Source organism: Apostichopus japonicus, chromosome 18 (genome assembly GCF_037975245.1).
Source record: "Apostichopus japonicus isolate 1M-3 chromosome 18, ASM3797524v1, whole genome shotgun sequence".
Classification (NCBI taxonomy): Eukaryota; Metazoa; Echinodermata; class Holothuroidea; order Aspidochirotida; family Stichopodidae; genus Apostichopus; species Apostichopus japonicus.
Genome location: NC_092578.1, coordinates 14823922 through 14842104, shown reverse-complemented (window position 1 = coordinate 14842104; position 18183 = coordinate 14823922). Strand labels below are relative to the sequence as shown.

Sequence of the window (18183 nt, the reverse complement as noted above, 5' to 3'; positions counted from 1 at the left end):
GGTATTCGTACTGCCCATGCTGTCAGTACCAGAGCTTTGAGAAACGGGACATGAAAGTGCAGTATATGAAAGAATTAAGAATGTCAACCCAAACTGACGCTTACACTGAATAATACCTCTTATCAGTGCATGGTCATTTCATGATGAATATGCATAACAATCTTTCGTTTTGCATGCATTACAGAGCCAGGCATCGCCGAGCTAACTGGCGTCCCCGTTGGCCTAGAGGAGACCTTTCCCGATGAATACCTTTATGCATCCTCGTACCGTGATGATTTTTCAACACCCCAGCGAGGCAGGTTGAACTTAATCAAAGACGGCGAACTGGGATTAAATGGCGCTTGGTGTTCAGAGATCAACAACGAGATGCAGTTCTTCCAGGTAGACCTCGGAGCTTCCCACGCCATTACTGGTATTGAGACCCAGGGGGACCACAACGAGCTCAATTGGGTTAGAACTTACACCCTGGAAGTGAGTATGGACGGTAGTCATTGGAGCTGCGTCTTCGGTAGTGATGGAAGGGTAAAGGTGAGAACAACCGTTTGATTTAAAATGTTTGGTTTAGTACATTTTTTCTGTCTTTCAGCAATCGCAGAAATAATTCATAACGATATCTGCGGTTGCGTCATATGTAACGTTACGCTTTCCAAATACGCAAGTTATGCTTTCCAAGTTACTTACGCTTTCCAAGTTACGCAAATACAGTTTTAGCGCAGATCGTTTAGATTTTAGATGTTGAATTGTGTATGTCACAAACAATGTTGAGACTGATCATTTCATTTCAAAACAAACTTTAGCATGAATCCAGATTCATAAAACTGCCATTACTAGTTTATGCAAATATATAAGACTATATAGCTATAGCCTATATATGCTTTGCATATATTAATCGGACCGGAAGTAGTTATCATCAGTGAGTTTATTTGTTTGAATGTTTTTGACATCGGGCGATCCTATGTAGGTGTATAATTGGTGTTTGTCGATTTTGGTGTTGCTACTTTCAAGAGGAATGTTTTCACTACAGTAATACTTTTTGCGAATCTCCTATAGGAAATAGATAACATAGGGATATATTTCAAGAAACGGGTCGCGACCCTAATGACTTCAATTGATAGGTAGACCTATAACTTCTTAGAAACACTCTGAGTTTAAGTTATTTGAAACAATCGTTTTTTTCTCTCACTTATTTTAAAAACAAGTTATAACATATCGTACATGAAGGAGTTTGCAGTCATAGTTACGCTTGAATACGGAAGGGTTTACTTTGGAGATTTTTTTTTTTTACAAACACAAAACATCATTTACTATTTATGTTTATTCCGTCTATTTTGTTGTTTCAATTTCGGCTAGTTGGGACCTGCCATGTAGCCATGAATTCTTGATTTTGAGGGGCATCATCATTTGGAGGGGGGGGGGGAGTTTACATAGAGGGACACGGCCCCTGCGCCCCGATCTGACTACGGGCCTGATAGGGCACCAATTGCACATGACGGATAATTCATTCTAATTGTTCCTTTATATGTTTTCCTACTCTGGTTATTTTTTTTTTTATAAAATATTTAAAAAAAAATTATCTTATTAAAAATTTCTTTCCTTCAAACGACAACTCTAGGTCTTCAATGCTAACATTGACAGCGACACAATAGTAGTTAACGTGATGAACCCATTCATCCGAACTCGTTACATTCGAATCGTGCCCAAAAGTTGGACCAACCACATTTGTATGAGGGTTGAGCTCTACGTCACCGAAATCGGTAAATCACTTTTCACTCAACATTTCAAAGCAGAATTTATACAACGAGCTTTGATGATTGTATGGGCAAAATGCATGTTTTAAAGGACAGGGAAATTGGTAGAGAGTGGGTGAGAGAGAGAGAAACCAGGAAAGGTTAAAAAGAGAGACAAGGAAACAGAGATAAGGCTTTTTATGTTATGAGTTGAATCTTAATTATTAGCTGGAAATATTCTTAAAATGGATTAAAAAGAGTGAAATTTAGAAACAATAATAATTGACCAGGGTAACTGATATTGTAGAAACTATGTTGCTAATTATGGTTATTGTTTGCACATTCTGTCTCTCCACGCACTTCCATTTGACCCTCTGGTCAACTCTCATGCCATCTACCCCTCCCATGCATGCCCCACCCCACCGGTGACCATGCATAGTGGGACAAAATAATCGCCATAGAAATGGGTGTATAGGCTACAGTACGTTATATAACTGTAGAACAAAGGACACATATAAAGACTGACCTAATATTTTAAATTTTCTTGTTTTGATACAGTACCACGAGATCCCGAAGATCCTGAGGAAGTAACAGGTACATTTTCACATTTTCTTTCCATGAGACTATAGCATTTTTCCCAACTTACTACCTGTTATTCTATAGTTCAGGTGTCGGCATTTCTATGTTAACTACTCAGTTATGTAGGTTCAAGATAGTGTAAAACGACCTTTTGCGGGCTTTGGTAACTATTTTCTGTGTATTTGTTTGCCTGTGTAGCAAGGGTCTGTGCTTATTATCTTTGTTTTATTCTCCACGACCAGCCAAGGAAAGAAACAAGAGAACGCCTTCGCGAGGTTTACTTGTGTATTTGGTTTCCTGAACGGTAAAACTATGGAGTCTTTCTTACCGACCTTGCAAAATGGTGAGGGGGCCGCAGATTGCAAAGTCGGCAATGACTATAACGCGGATTGCAAAGTCGGTAATTGCTATTACGGTTAGATTCATCCAACACGGCAGCATACAGAAAAGTTGTACTCAAAGCCGAAGCCAAGGTGAACTAATTAGGTCACACATCCTGAGTCTATGTTTGCTAAGTTCTTCAATAGCGGCCTAATTACCTTTCGGGAAACATTTCATAATGTAGTTTTGATTCTATATGAAAGAGCTACGCCGTGCACATACTACCAGTGGCGGCGGAACCGGGGGGGGGGGGGCTTGGGGGGGGGGGGGCTTGGGGGGGCTCAGCCCCCCCTATGAAAAAGTTGAGGGGGCAAATGCATGATAAGCCCCCCAATATTTACCAAGGCTCCGAAACGTGCATCTGCCCATTTTTCAATGCATACTTGTCGATCTGTCCGATGCACACGTATACTATATAGGTGTAATAATTTTAGTAATTGCTGGGGGACCCTCGGCCCGTCCCCTGGCTATAGACCACATTGTCACCCCAACCGCGTCTTCACGCCCCGTGAAAAGTGGAAGCAGTGAGTGTGAGTACCAGTAAGCGTAACACAACTTCGTCTTAGGCCAATGAATTGCCTCATTTCAGCCAGTTCTCCAACATCCCCTTACTTAGTGGCGGAGCGTCCATATAAACAGTCAGGGGGCGGATGCCCCCCCCCCCCCCGACAGACTCAAATGGACTGCTGGCGCCCTTTTCAGCTTTTCACTATACTTTTTACTTATTCGCTATTATTGACTATTTTATTGCGCTCTCATATACCTATTGACATTTGTCATATTCTGTTGGTGTAATTTTCCGACAAAATGGCGACGACACCTATTTATTCTCCGTTTATCTGCAAATTAGCAAGGCCCGGAAAGGGTCATTTCCTGCAATCTAGGGAGTATCTTTACTCAAAATTTTTCTGTACGCTCCGCGCCAACCTGTGGTGGCGCTCCGCTTAGATAGTGTCGAAAGCGCCCCTACAGACCATTCTTGCCCCCCCCCCGACCAATACCCCTAGCTCCGCCACTGCCCTTACTACACTCAAAAACGTCTTTGCGAGTACACTACGAGTATAATAGCTACTCTCTTAAAACGCCATCGAATATACAAATTACAATGTTTTTACAGACTTTTACGTGCAATCTGAGAAATTGCAGACTTGAGACCCATATTTTAGGGCTAGGTATTCGCAGCATAAAACACATGGGAAGTGCCGTTTCCCGCCATCTGGGGGTTTGAAATAACCCAAAATTTTCTTGTACGCTCCGCGCCAACCGATGGTGGCGCTCCGCTTAGATAGTCTCCACACATTAGCCCCCCCCCCCCCCAATAATTTTTCCGTTCCGCCGCGCCTGCATACTACACGATTCATTTTCTATTATTTTCAGCTATTTTTGATAACTGGAGTCGAGGCATGCCACAATGCCGATATTATTGTGTTTTTTTCTTATGCTTGCAATTGAAAAGTGGTGATGTTGAAAACATGTATAAAAGTGTAATGAAAACAACACTGTTATTGAGAATTACTTAGAAAAATGTCAATTGAAAAGTGTTAGGCCTAGTACTGAAAAACATTCAATTAATGGAATTTGTGGTGCCTGATGATAGGCCTACAAAGGATCCATTTAGTCCGAAAGTTTTCAAATGACTTTGCGTTTTGCCCCTTAAAAATAAATCTCACATGTCCCACTTACCCCTCAAAGTTTGTGCCAACCCCTTTCCCCTCTCGTCTCCCGATTTCAAGAATGAACCCTCTTCAGCCGCTCATCCATGTGTATTTTGGTGAATGTCAACATAATCTATGAAGACCGTCAAAATAACTATTTCTTTAACAACGTGCACCCTATAACCGTGAATTCGAATGTTTTGACTTCATGAGAACAAACCAGTTCTCCGTTCTTTTTCGACCCATTTTTGCTTAGTCCAGCGAACTACTTTCTCACAAATTATATAAATTAAGCTATGACGTTGGCGTTCACCAACGTATCTATCTCACCTCTGTTGTGAGAAGAAAATAAAAGCTAAGGAAATCGTAACTTTACTGAAGAAACTGCCTCGTCCGTAATTGAAGAGACGTGATTTGGCAAATTGACTTTAAACAAGTTTACTCTACAGCAGTTACGCGAGAAGTCTGTATTATGATCATGTTTTGCGATTGCGCAGATTGTGTATGATTATTGTATTAGCTTAAAAGTTTTATTTTAATTTGAGATTTCTATTTTTGTAAACTTTCTTTTCAAATATATACGGTAAATTAAATGTCTATTTAACCACAGTAATTTAAGTACATTAACTTTAAATTTTTTAAAAAGGTAAAGTTTAAACTAAAGTTTTAAGCCTACAGGCCTAGCCTACCCAATTTTAGGCTATATGCCTAACTTAGGCTGTAGCGATATTTTGCTAAGGATACCAAAGTACTCGAGAAGGTCCAGAGGAGGGCTAATAGGATGATAAGTTTCTTACAGGGTGTTCCTTATTATAGGCGGTTACAGCTGCTGAATCTGAGCTCACCACACTGGAGCTTAGGAGGTTATGTAAGGTTTTCAAGATATGATGGTTTTGACAATTTATCCTTCACTGACTTTTTCATGTTTGCTAATAGTAGTAAGTTGTACCAGTGGTCATTGCCTAAAACTCCAGAAGTTACAAAGTAGGATTAATGTTCGGCATTGCAATGCATGCATTTTGTCTAATACTAGGTTGTGAAATGTGAATGAATGGAATGGTTTGCCTGAGAAAGTTGTACTTGCAAGTACGTGTGAATGGGTTTAAGAATGCTTTGGATGAAGCCCTTTAGACATTGTAATTGGTTCGATATTTTGTGTCTTCAGGATTTTCCCCCCTCTCATAGGGACCCTAATGGGGACTTTATTGTCCCTCCTGATCTTTTTTCTACTGAACTAAGCTAGACTAGCCTATCTGGCTTTAGTAGGCCTAGCCTAGGCCCTAGCCTAAACTGTTAGACCTAAGTAATATTAATAAGGTTATCGCAACAACTGAGAACTTAAATTCAGCTATGTTACTTGCCCCTTATCTCTTCACTTTGCTTAATTAGATACGATCAGCTTTTTGGGACTGCAACTGAAATGCAAACTCTAATGAAATGCTGAGATGTTTTGCATTGAACATTTGAAAGTACAGTACATCATGAATTTTCCAGTTCATAACAAAGGAGATATGGAACCTCCTACTCCATCCCTGCCCCCCCTCTCTTCCTATCGCCTATTGCTTAAGAGGCCACAGAATAATTTGCATTGCTGATATTTATCTGTGATTTGACATTTTCTTTCAAATTGTTATGATGATCTAGATTGTATGATTTTGATGTATGTAAAATCACTTGACAATGTAGTAGATGAATTAGTAAGCTTCATATATCATTTTCCCTTTTTTTGTTTAAATTATTCTCGTCAATGGCATCTAATTCATAACAGTTTTTCTTTAATCCTCATCAATTTATTTGTAAATCATTCCATAGACTTTGAAACTCAAGTTTTGGGTGTCAACCCTAAACAACCAGAAGCCCTGGTTGTCAAGAGCTTTTCTGCCAACCAGGTGAATGCTGGCATGTTGCCAGAGCAATGGAGCGAAAAGTCCAGAGCACCACTCAAGTCCATTAGCTTTGAACATTTGAAATTACAGCCAGAATTGTACGAAGTTGAACCAGGTAACTTTCTCCCAAAGTATTCTGTCTGCTTTATACTGGTAAAGTTTTATTAATCTAGCTCATCAGAGTAACGGTAATTTCTGTTCATGTTTTGAAACTTCTAACGTCAGAAAGTGTTAGTATGTACACTGCTTGGACTTTGGAACACTTTGGAAATATTGTGTTTAACTTTATACTCTTAACAATAAATAACAGACATTTTCTCTCCTTGCAACCGATAACAATCATTATTTATGAAGCAGTCAAATTAAGCTGCACTTTATGACATTTTGTTCAAAGTGACAACGTTGAAATTGAAGCTAACCTGTCTCTATATATAGATAGTTAAACTTATAAATCTATTTTTTTCTAAGCAGTCAAATATCTGGTTGACAAAGAGCCATCTCATGATTTCTTAACGTTTTTCTTAAAGTTTTTAGCTCATACCAGCATGCTGGTGTGAGCTATTGTTACAGTGCAGCGTCTATCACTCTATCACTCTATCCGTCAACAATTGGTAAAACCACTGCCACTCGCACAGTGTTTGATGGGATTTCATGAAACTTGGACACAAGGACCATTGGGTATAGGGCCATCAGAGATGGTCCAAAATTTGGGGTCAAAGGTCACCTGTGGGCCATAATGGGCCATTTTGTGGAAATACGCAAAATGCTTCTTCTCCTACAGATTCCATGGTACAATATTGAGGGTTTGTCACGATAGTACTATGGTAGTTTTACCTTCAGGGTGTTCATGAATTTGAGATCAAAGATCAACTAGGGGTCTTTTGTGGCCCGGGCCGCGGCCCTATATTTTCAAATTGCTCCTGTTCGTATAGTGTATGGCCAATTATAATGAAACTTCGTCACAATGTTCCTCGGGATGAGAGTTACGAGGGGTGTTAGGAAAATTGAGGTCAAATGTCATTTAGGGGGTCATCGGGGGTCATTCTTTGTAATATTTTCAAATATCTCAATCTCCTCAAGATTTTGATGGATCATATTCAAAGTTGAACTGATGATTGTTGGATTGTGTATGAATAAGGTGATGCCTAAAAATTTTTGGTCAAAAGTTAATTAATTACAATTAATCCCCATTGTTTAAAAAAAATCTGAGCCTTCACTTTTTGCCAAAGCTCCTTTAATTTGTCTCCCAGTCTCTGCAGTGTTTTTTTACATTTGTGGTTAAGCTCTGCAGAGGCTGTTAGTGGAATTAAAGCAGGACTGGGAGTTGTTATTAACTGTTGAACTGTAAGCATGAGAGCCCTATAGCCAATCAGCACTTGCTGATTCTTAGAAGTCTTTGAGCCTGAGGTATGTAGGCAGCTTGTGAAGTTATGTCTTGTAAGGAGTGCTTGTGAAGTTATTTCAGCTAAGGTAGAGGGGAGAAAGTTTAATAGGGTAGGTCAGTGGTATTGTCTGAGAGAGTGGGTAAAATATGATTTAAAGGGGAAAATAGGAATTATAGCCAGTGGTGTGGCCAGGGTTCTGCTAACGGAGGGGGGGGGGTATCCCTCATGGGCCCAAAATTGGTTTTGTGGGCCATACATTTTTAAGCTCGAAAAGGTATGAGCTTCTGCACCATTGGTACTCTAGTTTTTATTTTTGCTAATTTGTGATATAGATAGTTTGCCAAATGATATTGAGAGCAAAAATTCATGGTTACAGTAATAATAATGCCTGATACAATAAAATGTACAATCAAACCATTGACATATGACAAAATTGAAACAAACATGAGTATTATACTCACTTTAATTAGTTGTGTGGAAGAAAACCTATTTTAAACTTTTTTTTTCTTTTCCTCTTTCTTACAGCGGGTGTGGTAGGACAGCCTTTGGATCCTAATCTCAAGGTAGATCCTTTGATAATATCTGGCGGTGGACCCATAGTGGATTATGTAGCACCCTCAGAAGGTGGTAAGCATTCACCTAGCAAGGCGCCTTTCTAAGATTTTTTTAACTCTGTTAAGTTGCATTTCCCACAAGGTTGCAGGAAGCTGACAAGCTCTCATATTTCTGATACAATAAAATGTACAATCAAACCATTGACATGACAAAATTGAAACAAACATGAGTATTATACTCACTTTAATTAGTTGTGTGGAAGAAAACCTATTTTAAACTTTTTTTTCTTTTCCTCTTTCTTACGGCAGGTGTGGAAGGACAGCCTTTGGATCCTAATCTCAAGGTAGAGCCTTTGATAATATCTGGCGGTGGACCCATAGTGGATTATGTAGCACCCTCATTAGGTGGTAAGCATTCACCTAGCAAGGCACATTTCTAAGATTTTGTTATCAACTCTGTTAAGTTGCATTTCCCACAAGGTTGCAGGAAGGTGACAAGTTCTCATATTTCTGTAAACTACAAATTTGTTGTACATAGAAACTTGATTATAGATATTGAAACCAGACAATTTGATCAGATTCTGCTTGTCAGCAAAGATGGAGTAATTGCCTTTGGGAACTTTAAAGGGTGTGAAGACTCGCGCAAAAGAAACGTCTAAACGTAATCTGACCTAGTTTCGAATGAGGTGTAACAGAAGTGTTAGACACCACCATTGATCCGAGAAAATACCCACACAGCTTGCTACCGTCAGTAATTAGACACTAGTGTACAGTCAGTACATACAGCTGCGGTCAATACCCACATCACAGTGTACAAACAATACAGCGATGGACATCTCAGGCCCAGCTAAAGATAACAAGGTATCACGTTTCATTACTGTACTGTCTGCATTTTGTAGCGACACGAACAAAACGTCACTTGCAAGCAACGGAAAGTTAACTTTTTCAGATGGCCGCACACGGTTTGGGGAGACTGTCTTTAGAATAATATGAATTTAATAGTGTTATACAGTTTGTGCTGGTGTGTGTGAAGAGTTGCCTCAAAGTGGAACGTCCTATTTGTCAATCCCATAAGGGCTTTAATGGAAGACTTTCTTGAATTAACAACTTTTTGCTAATAAAACAGTTTAACCTGAGATGCCACTAGAGACCATGCTTCCAATTTTTTCAATATTTCCAATTTGATGACTATTTTCATGTAATTAATATTCTTAATTTGTTTTGTTTTCTTCAGATTTCCTCCAGATTCCTAGAGAGGTCAGCACATTTGGAGGTGTAGAGCCAATCGGTAAGTCACCAATTCATACTTTGGGAAATATTTAACCCCTTTTTTCTCCTTTTGAAAATAAATATTATCCCCAATATCTCTGGCTTCCTTAATTTCACTGCTAATATAGAAACAAAGTAATTAAGATTGCCCAATTTTATATTTTCAAGTGTCAAATCACTGTATTGTTTAGGAAAAGTTGAATATGGCATTATCACTGTTGTAGAAATTGCAGTTAGTTCAATGTTTGGTCTGGTCTAGTATCAAATTTATTATTTTCTTCTTTTCGTTTTTTGGTGCCATATTCCACTAAAGGATTGTTAAGAAACATCTGAAAGGAATAGACATTGTTTGTAAATAGTAGTTGTACCCAGAAAAAAGTCATCATTCTGCATGAATATTGAGTAGCTTTAGTACCTGACATCAGTGGTGAAAAATTGAAAGCTACTCTTACATATTTCATATTCTCATATTTAGGTTGAAGTTTAATTACTTAAATCCCATTCTAATGGCAGAGATATCTTGACTTCTACGGTCTTTTACTTAGCACATGGAATGTATTTAGACTAATGGACAACGTCTTACACATCGCCTGCCTCAGTTTACGTATTTCATTTTGAAACGGAGGATATTTAGCCAAACCCCTGGAGCACACCTGTGGAACTGACCCACTAAGAGATGTGATTGTTATAAATACTCTAACGAAAAATATTTTCACTCGAGTAGTGTAGAGGGTGGAAAAAAAATGCTCGTAGCTTGAAAAATAAATTCGAATATAAAGTCTAATTTTTCTATTAAAAACAAACAAAGAATAAACAAAGTCTCACTTTTCTTCAACCTTAGTTAAGTATAGTCCTTTGAAATTTGTATTTTTGGAAGTCAAATTACTTTTTGTTACAGAAAATTTTGACTACGAATGGCATCCACTGACCTTCGACAGAAACATTTACCTGGAATTCTCCTTCGGATACGCGGTACACATCCGTGGATTTTCCACCACAGGCCGACCGGGTTTCGAGGAGTGGGTGTCCGAGTATAAGATCATGTACCTTAATCCGTACACCAACCAGTGGACGTGGCTTCGTGACGGAGAAGTCATGGAAGACTTGGTCGGTCAAGTTGGCTTTTTCATCTGTAAATCTAAAACCCAAAACATGGATTTTTTTATATTGATTTAGTGACTCCTTATGATATCATTGGATATCAAAATACCATGAGGATGCGGCTGATTAGCTTGACATGTCAAGTTTTATTTCGCATGCAAGAAGAAATTATATAAAAACTATACATATTTCATAAAAATTTAAAATGTGATAGTTTTATATGCAGTTTCCTTTAATGCAAGACCGTCATATAAATATTTGCATCCCAAACATTAACAACCCCCAAAATTTAATTTAAAAAAAAAACATGTTCAAATGGACTCTAATAAGGTGTTACTAGATCTGTCCAAAGAAGATCCCCACACAAATTGAGGCATCTCAAATCAGATATTTTAAGTTTTTTCACCGAGTAAGAAAGTGTTATGGGAATGAACTTTGTGTGAAAGATTTGTCGTAAAATTTGGTGATCGATGGTGACCAGTTTTGATCTTTCCAGCATATTTCGAGGGAAGTGGACCGACATAACTTTTAATCTTTTTCTTTCAGAGGATTGTAGGTAACGATGACGATTCTAGCCCGAGGGACCACATCTACTCACCGGCCATCTTCACATCTCGTCTCAGGATCTTCATGCTTGACTGGCACTCGAAACCAGCCATGTGGATACGTTTGTACATGGGAACTGGTGAGTTTTATTTCTCTCTGCCTTACTACTTGAATGGACCCTGTCATCTCGATGCTTCATTTTCTGGGCATTTTTTTTCCCTTTCTTACTTTTCTTTTTAAACACTTTTCACAGAGGGGTGCGTGGATGGCATAGAGGGTGGAATTTATGAATAATTAAAATGGGAGGGGAAATGTGTGGCATGAGGAGGTGGGGGTTAGGGGACGGGGTGGGGATGGGTTTGGGGAATGGGCGGAATAAGGAGTCTGGACTTAACCAATAACTATAGCTTTAGTTTACCATCAACAGTGCATCTCGTAGAAACATTGAGCTGTCTTTCACTGTACACCACAGTGGCGGAGCGTCCATACAGTGGGGGGGGGCGGATGCCCCAACCCCCTGACGGACTCAAATGGACTGCTGGCGCCCTTTTCAGCTCTTTACCACATTTTACTTATTCGCGATCATTGACTTTTTTATTGCGCTCTCATCTACCTATTGACATTTGTCACATTTTGTTGGTGTAATTACGCGATGACACCTATTTATTCTTCGTTTATCTGCAAATTAGCCAGGCCCGGAAAGGGATATTTCCAGCAATCTAGGGGGTATCTTTACTCAAAAGATTTCTGTACGCTACGCGCCAACCTGTGGTGGCGCTCCGCTTAGATAGTGTCGAAAGCTCCCCTACAGACCATTCTCGCCCCTCCTGACCAATACCCTTAGCTCCGCCACTGTGTACACATCCCCCTCTGTCTCTGCTTGGTGACCCTGCAGTTAAGTGATAGTGTTCAATTATTTTGATATTTTTTTCATCACATATCACTCTTTCAAGGGTATACCGCACATTTTCACTGTTTAATATATATATTTTTTTTAAATAAATCTACTTATATGAGTTTTTATTTCTTTGAGAGAAGCTTTCTGGAAATGTTCAAACCTGCACTGTCAAAAACAACTTAATCAATTTCTATATCTTGATGATATATTGATGCATATTTTATGGTCTATCATATATGCATAGAGAGAAATTGACCTGGCTCCCCAATTATATTTACCTCTGCTATTGAGATATTTGTCTATACAAATTCATGTGTATTTCCTCTCACCCCACCCCACTGCCGCCTCTTTTGTTTGTAAAGAACTAAGAGAGGCCCCACAGGTGGTGACTGGCCCAATCTACGACGGCAACGTCATCAGATGGGCCTGGGATGCTCTCTCTTCGGGAGAGGGAGAGACGCAGGAAGTCTACTTCAGCCGAGCTCTGACTCTGTCGGGATTTTCGCTGGACGAGGAATCTACCATCTCGACGTATAAACTGCAATATCTCTCCGGAGAAAATCAGTGGACAGAGATTGAGTATGATGAGACCGTGGTGAGTGTTTCAACCAGCTGATTTAGTAATGTTCGGCATAACTTTTTTTTTAAATCCATGAAACAGTCGTGGGCGTTTTGCCCAAGCTAGCCGGCATATACAGTAGTTTTGGAAAGCTGAAACTTGTGAAACGGTAGCATGCATTTCAAGTAGTTGACTCTGTATAATTTTGTATTTTCTCGAAGATGGGAGGAAAAGTGGTTAGACGGTAATAAATCCCTCGATCCGTCTATGCAAAAAATGGTTTTTGTGTTTTTAGTTGAACGTGATGTCAACATTTTGGTAAGTGTTATGACCACGCTTTGTCGAAACGTTTGCACAAATATTCTGTGACAATTGGAGGACGGATCCACATGTCGTCATAACGACGGAAGACAGTAATTCTAAATCGTTAGGTCTATCAGACAAGCAGTTGTTGTTCTGATGGATTCAAGTTTTGTCAGTCTACTTGGTACTTGTCTACTTCTAAACACAGCAAAATTGTACAATTGTGATTACAAGTAGTAACCAGAAGACAGGAGTAGCAAACTGCATTCCGGCCGGTAAAAATACGAAACTGCCCAGCCCATCTTTTCCAGGAAGTCAGAACTTCACGGCATTGAGGTGTGTGTTGTGTTGATACTACTAGTCGTAACCGTGGTAACCAATTACGGGGAAGGATACTCTAATACAGGGGTGGGCAACCCACGGCCCGCGGGCCACATGCGGCCCGCCAGTGATTTTTTTCGCCTCCTGTGAGTTGAAAGAAAACAATCAATCTATTTTACATCATCACAAAAAACAAGCTAGCTGCTTATAATTTATCCGAACTAATGATGCTGTCAGGTAGGCCTATTATCCCCATTAATTATCAACTGTACTGTAATGACATTATGTTTCTGTGAATACAGATTAAGTACACACACCTATTGCTTGAAAGTCCTCGGAATCAAAGGTTTGAAATCAACAGCAGGTCGTTGGTTAGGTACAGCCCAGTCAATTTTTCACTCCTTATATCTGGCCCATTCATTCAAAAAGGTTGCCCACCCCTGCTCTAATAGCTTAAATAATTCAAGCTTTAAGAAAAATGAGAATATGGCACTTGTAAAGCTGTATGTATGCTAGAGCAAAGATGTAGAAACATACTCATGGCTTTGAGGTTATGATATTTGTTTAAACCAGGTTTCTAGTTCCTTTTTTGTTTTGTATTTTTACATAATTAAGATGCATTTTTGTTTTATGTCAGTCGAGGTCGTCAAAATTAAAAGCCTTTTTTCTTGTCATCACTTTTGCAGATATTTTCAACTGGAGAGACGGTGCAGTTGGATTTCATATCTTGCGAGGGTCTCAGGGTCGAGGTCACTTCGTGGCAAGACGAGGCAAGCTTCTTTGGAGTATTTTACCTCCAGATTGAGGAAGGTTAGTTGAATTCATCTTCTTCTTCTTCTAATCAGTACTATATATCGCTTGAGTCGGATTAAGTAAAACATAAATTTCATGTGACATCTAGCAAACAAAGCCATTTTTAGGCTTAGGTGTTGGCAAGTAGAAGCTCTGCTGTTAACCATAATTCCTGATAATAAGTCCCCTTTCCATCGACACCAGCAAATTTGACCCAGAAAATATATATATATATAATAAAAAAAAAATTGTAGGCTACCGGTGATGAGAGGTTTTTTTGTCGAGAATTGTAGAAGCTTGTCTTTGAAGCTGCTTCAGTATAAGTAACAGCAACTACTGCTATGTCTGTACTCGCTGCTCTCTGATTGGTCGATTCTCAGCCGTCTCTGTCGTGGACGAGTCCCCAGCCGTGGAAGACATCCGGGAGCTGGCCAACCATTATCTCCACTTCAGATGGGAAGAATCCGATCCGATAGACCAATCAGGCGTACTCTTCAGCCTCTCCGAGTTGCAGGAAGTGACAAGAATCGAAAGCAAGGGTTGCAACGGAGCCGGGCTGTCGGAATATCAACTGGAATGTAGACACCATTACGCTAAATCTGGGTCGCAACATGTAAGTCCGCCTATTCGATATCATAATTAAACGTTGGTGTACGTGGAAAACATGTCAAAACGTTGGCAACCTCCTACATAAATTTTCGTAACAGTTTTGTGCATTGTGCATTGCAATTTTAGGTTTTGGATTTGGGCTTTTGCAACTTCAAAAGTGTAATTCCCCAATGGCAGACACCCGCCCCCCCCCCCCACCCAAACTCCTTGCGGCCTATGGTGCTTATGTAATGTTAAGTTTTATTGCCTTAGCTGTGGAGATCCACATGAACCCCCCCATCCTCTCTCAACCCCCCAGCTTGTACTAAGAATCATAATATTAGACATCCCAAGAAACATTCAAAACTGACAGACGGTTTCGTCATGCAAGATTTGAGCGATAAAACTTGTCATATAAAGTTTTGTGTCGTATTCCATGTTGAACAAGACTATTGTTGACACTATATTTATGGCAATTTAGTGTGCTAATTTTACTTGCTTATATTTGGGGGATAAAATTTAAAAAAAAGAAAATCAAATCTATTGTATAATAATCTCATCATGTTGACCAAGAGTCTGTTTATTATGTTATGTTGCAAATGGAAAAATCAGAGTAATAATCTTATGATGTTGACCAGGAGTATGCCAATATATTATATTGCAAATGCCAAAATCTGAGTCATAATCTGATAATGGTGACCAATGGTATGTTTATAATGTTATGTTGCAAATGCCAAAATCTGAATTATCATCTGATCATGTTGACCAAGCTGGCTATTGTTATTCCTGTTTGCAGACCTTTGCCGGTAACACCAATGATGTGGACATTGTTGAACATATGTTGAATCTCGATTGCAAGTACATCGTGTTCAAACCATCCCAGTACGATCAAAGCATCTGTGCCGAGATATTCATTTACTCATCGCAAGGTATGTTGCCGTGTCGTCATTTTCAAAATCTAAAAAATGTTTTTTGTAAAATCTTGCGCTTGACACTTTTAGGAAGAGCTAATTGAAGTAGCTAACTTTAAATGGAAAAGGTTTTTTTGCCAAATATGTAATAATAAGCAAACCACACCATGAGAGATATACTGCACAGAGCATATTTAATATTTCATTCTATTTATACAAATGCCACAGTTTGCCAACAGTCATGAGCCTCAACAGTCAGTGACAATGAAAACTTCTGCCCTGACTCCTTATTAGGCAGAGAAACTAGGCTAGCAATCTTTGCCAAGACAGTGTGGTAATAAAAGTATCTGTTAAGGTCTGATGTTTAGGTTTGACAAAATGAACAGACCAATTATAGTCAAGACCATAAATGTGTGGTTTGGTGTTAATGCCACAGATAATCACACCATGGGGATATATTAACAAGGTAGTCTCAGACTCTTCGATCAAGTGTATTCGATACCGAGCCAAATTATGTAGCAAATGCATCCAAGGCTGATTCAAGGTTTATGATCTTGAAGGATAAATTCATTGTGCCCTGCAGCCGTTTCTTTATATCTCCTTTTTTCTTTCTCTGATTGATAGACTGAAATATACTTCATTTAGAAACACAATGTGGTGCATGGATGCCAACACTGCCCCGAACCATCGGTTATTGTGTCTCAGTCATACTTTATGCATGTTTTCTCTCCACACCCTTTACAGAGCTCATCGGTTCCACCGCAAGCATCTTCTCTCCAGGGTCCAAAGGGGGAAGTTTCCAGGGAGAATGGACCCTCGCTGCTCACGGCGAGAGCCCCTACCTGGAGTTTGTCTTTGACAGGCATGTGACTCCCACCCAGATCACCCTGGAGGCCAAAGATGGCAACCAAGTCCAGTCCTTTGAGCTCGAGAGAAGCTACGACGGAGAATCGTTTGAGCTTGTGATGGATGGAGACAATGGCGTGAAGGTAAATAATGTGGAGAGTTAGCCTGGTTGGGTCATGTATATAGTCAAGACAGCCAGCCTGCCCGTAGGCATTCTAGCCTATCAACGAAGCCCCCGGCCGTCTGTTCCCGCTTGTGTTCCATACAAGTTATAATGAAAAATGAAAATGATTGGTCTTGTGACAGATTTGCCAGCCAGTAGCACTGTTAAACTGTGGCAGATAATTTATTCAGAAAGAGATAAAGTGTGCTCATAAACTATATACAGCCCCGGAACAGGATCTGATTATCCAGCACTTTTGAAGTTTGTGTTTAAAAGTTAGTAACGTGAAGCAAGCCTGCCTTCATAATTTCCAACTCAAGTACAATGTACAAGTTTGACTGCTTTGTCCCACCGCCAGACAGCTCATAAAAAGGAGTAGTCAATTGCCCTGATGTAAGAACCAGCAATATTAGATTTAGATTAGAAGAACTGTTTGGATTACCAATTGGCTGCAGTTAAGCACTCCCTAAATTTGTAATTTGTCAACAATAAGGTGCAAATTCAGTCAGACAGGAGAGCTTCATCTATTCTCCTTCCCTCCCCTCCCCTCCCTTCCCCTCCCCTCCCCACCCCCATCCCTAACAGTTGACTGTTTTGAGTTCCATGACAATTGTGGAAACAGTTGTTGATTTTCTAAATCAACTTATTGATCATTTGATGTCCTGTTAGGTGTTTGTTGGCCTAACAGGAAATATGAGACATTAAATTTATTTGTGGTGATGGTCATTTATAATTTCTAGTTACTCTGAAAGTGTTATATCTTCCATATCCGATTACACACAAGACATTTTGCAACAAACCTTTGGGACAGTTGCACACCTCTTAGGGTTGAAACAGCCAGTATTCTAATTTCATTTGTAACAGCAAGTATTGGTTCATATTGGTTTAAAAATGTAATTTGCAAGGCACCTTCCCCCCCCCCCCCACAAAAAAAACAGAGAATATTGTCTCGGACTGGATCATCAAACAATAATCTTTTGTTTTACACAGACCTTCACATTTGGATCTGCTAGCTTTGATGCAACCTTTGAGATCAAAGGATTAAGAATCCTACCCATTGTTCAGACTACTCTCGATGTCGTCAGCTTCTCTTACTCTGTGGATTTTGTCTCCGGTACGTGAAAATGTCTTTGTCATTATTATTTGTTGTTTCCTTTCCTCATATCCCTACATGTACTATATAGGATGGGAATAAGATTATTTTTCCTTCATTGACAATTCAAGCAAGAATCATGGGTTCTTAAATTGTCTCCGGTCAGCCCCTTGTGGCACTGAACTGACGCTGGGTGGATTTAATTGCATCATAATTGGTTCTGTCTTGCTACAAATGCTAGTTCTGTTTTTTGGCGACATATTTTGCCGTACTCTTGAAATCAACGATGATGCTATTTAACCAACTCAAAATCATTTTTGAATCCTGAGGCCCTATCTCAAAAGAGATAATTTGAACAGACTCTGTTAAATGAAACAGAAATAAACGACTAAGGCAAATGAATATTTACATGTATATATATATATATATATATATGAAATTGTAATGAGTTGGAAAATCCAGAACAGTGCAAAAACTTCCAACTTCCACCGGGATTCGAACCTGGACCTCGGACACCCAAACCAACTAGGCCATGGACGCTGATTGTATGTCCAGAGGTTCGAAACCGGTAAGGAGGGGGTCGTCATTCCACTGTAGGCTTTTGCCACCTGTATCAAACAATGTTA

General features: G+C 39.5%; 1 protein-coding gene across 4 annotated transcripts in view; it reads left to right on the top strand.

Annotated features, from left to right (window-relative positions):
• The window catches only part of LOC139958384 (uncharacterized), a 28437-nt gene that overhangs the window by 4249 nt on the left and 6005 nt on the right, over window positions 1–18183 (top strand). For 2 of the 4 annotated variants that reach the window (XM_071955425.1, XM_071955427.1), the window contains exons 4-18: window positions 185–528; window positions 1613–1754; window positions 2286–2321; window positions 6155–6343; window positions 8139–8240; window positions 8474–8575; window positions 9402–9455; window positions 10335–10543; window positions 11084–11222; window positions 12344–12576; window positions 13851–13974; window positions 14337–14569; window positions 15341–15473; window positions 16200–16444; window positions 17455–17578. In XM_071955425.1, the coding sequence (XP_071811526.1) occupies window positions 185–528; window positions 1613–1754; window positions 2286–2321; window positions 6155–6343; window positions 8139–8240; window positions 8474–8575; window positions 9402–9455; window positions 10335–10543; window positions 11084–11222; window positions 12344–12576; window positions 13851–13974; window positions 14337–14569; window positions 15341–15473; window positions 16200–16444; window positions 17455–17578 (2409 nt within the window). Of the gene's footprint in view, window positions 1–184; window positions 529–1612; window positions 1755–2285; window positions 2322–5051; window positions 5206–6154; window positions 6344–8138; window positions 8241–8473; window positions 8576–9401; window positions 9456–10334; window positions 10544–11083; window positions 11223–12343; window positions 12577–13850; window positions 13975–14336; window positions 14570–15340; window positions 15474–16199; window positions 16445–17454; window positions 17579–18183 lie in introns of those variants that run through there. The other 2 variants (XM_071955428.1, XM_071955429.1) reach the window with 2 other exon arrangements.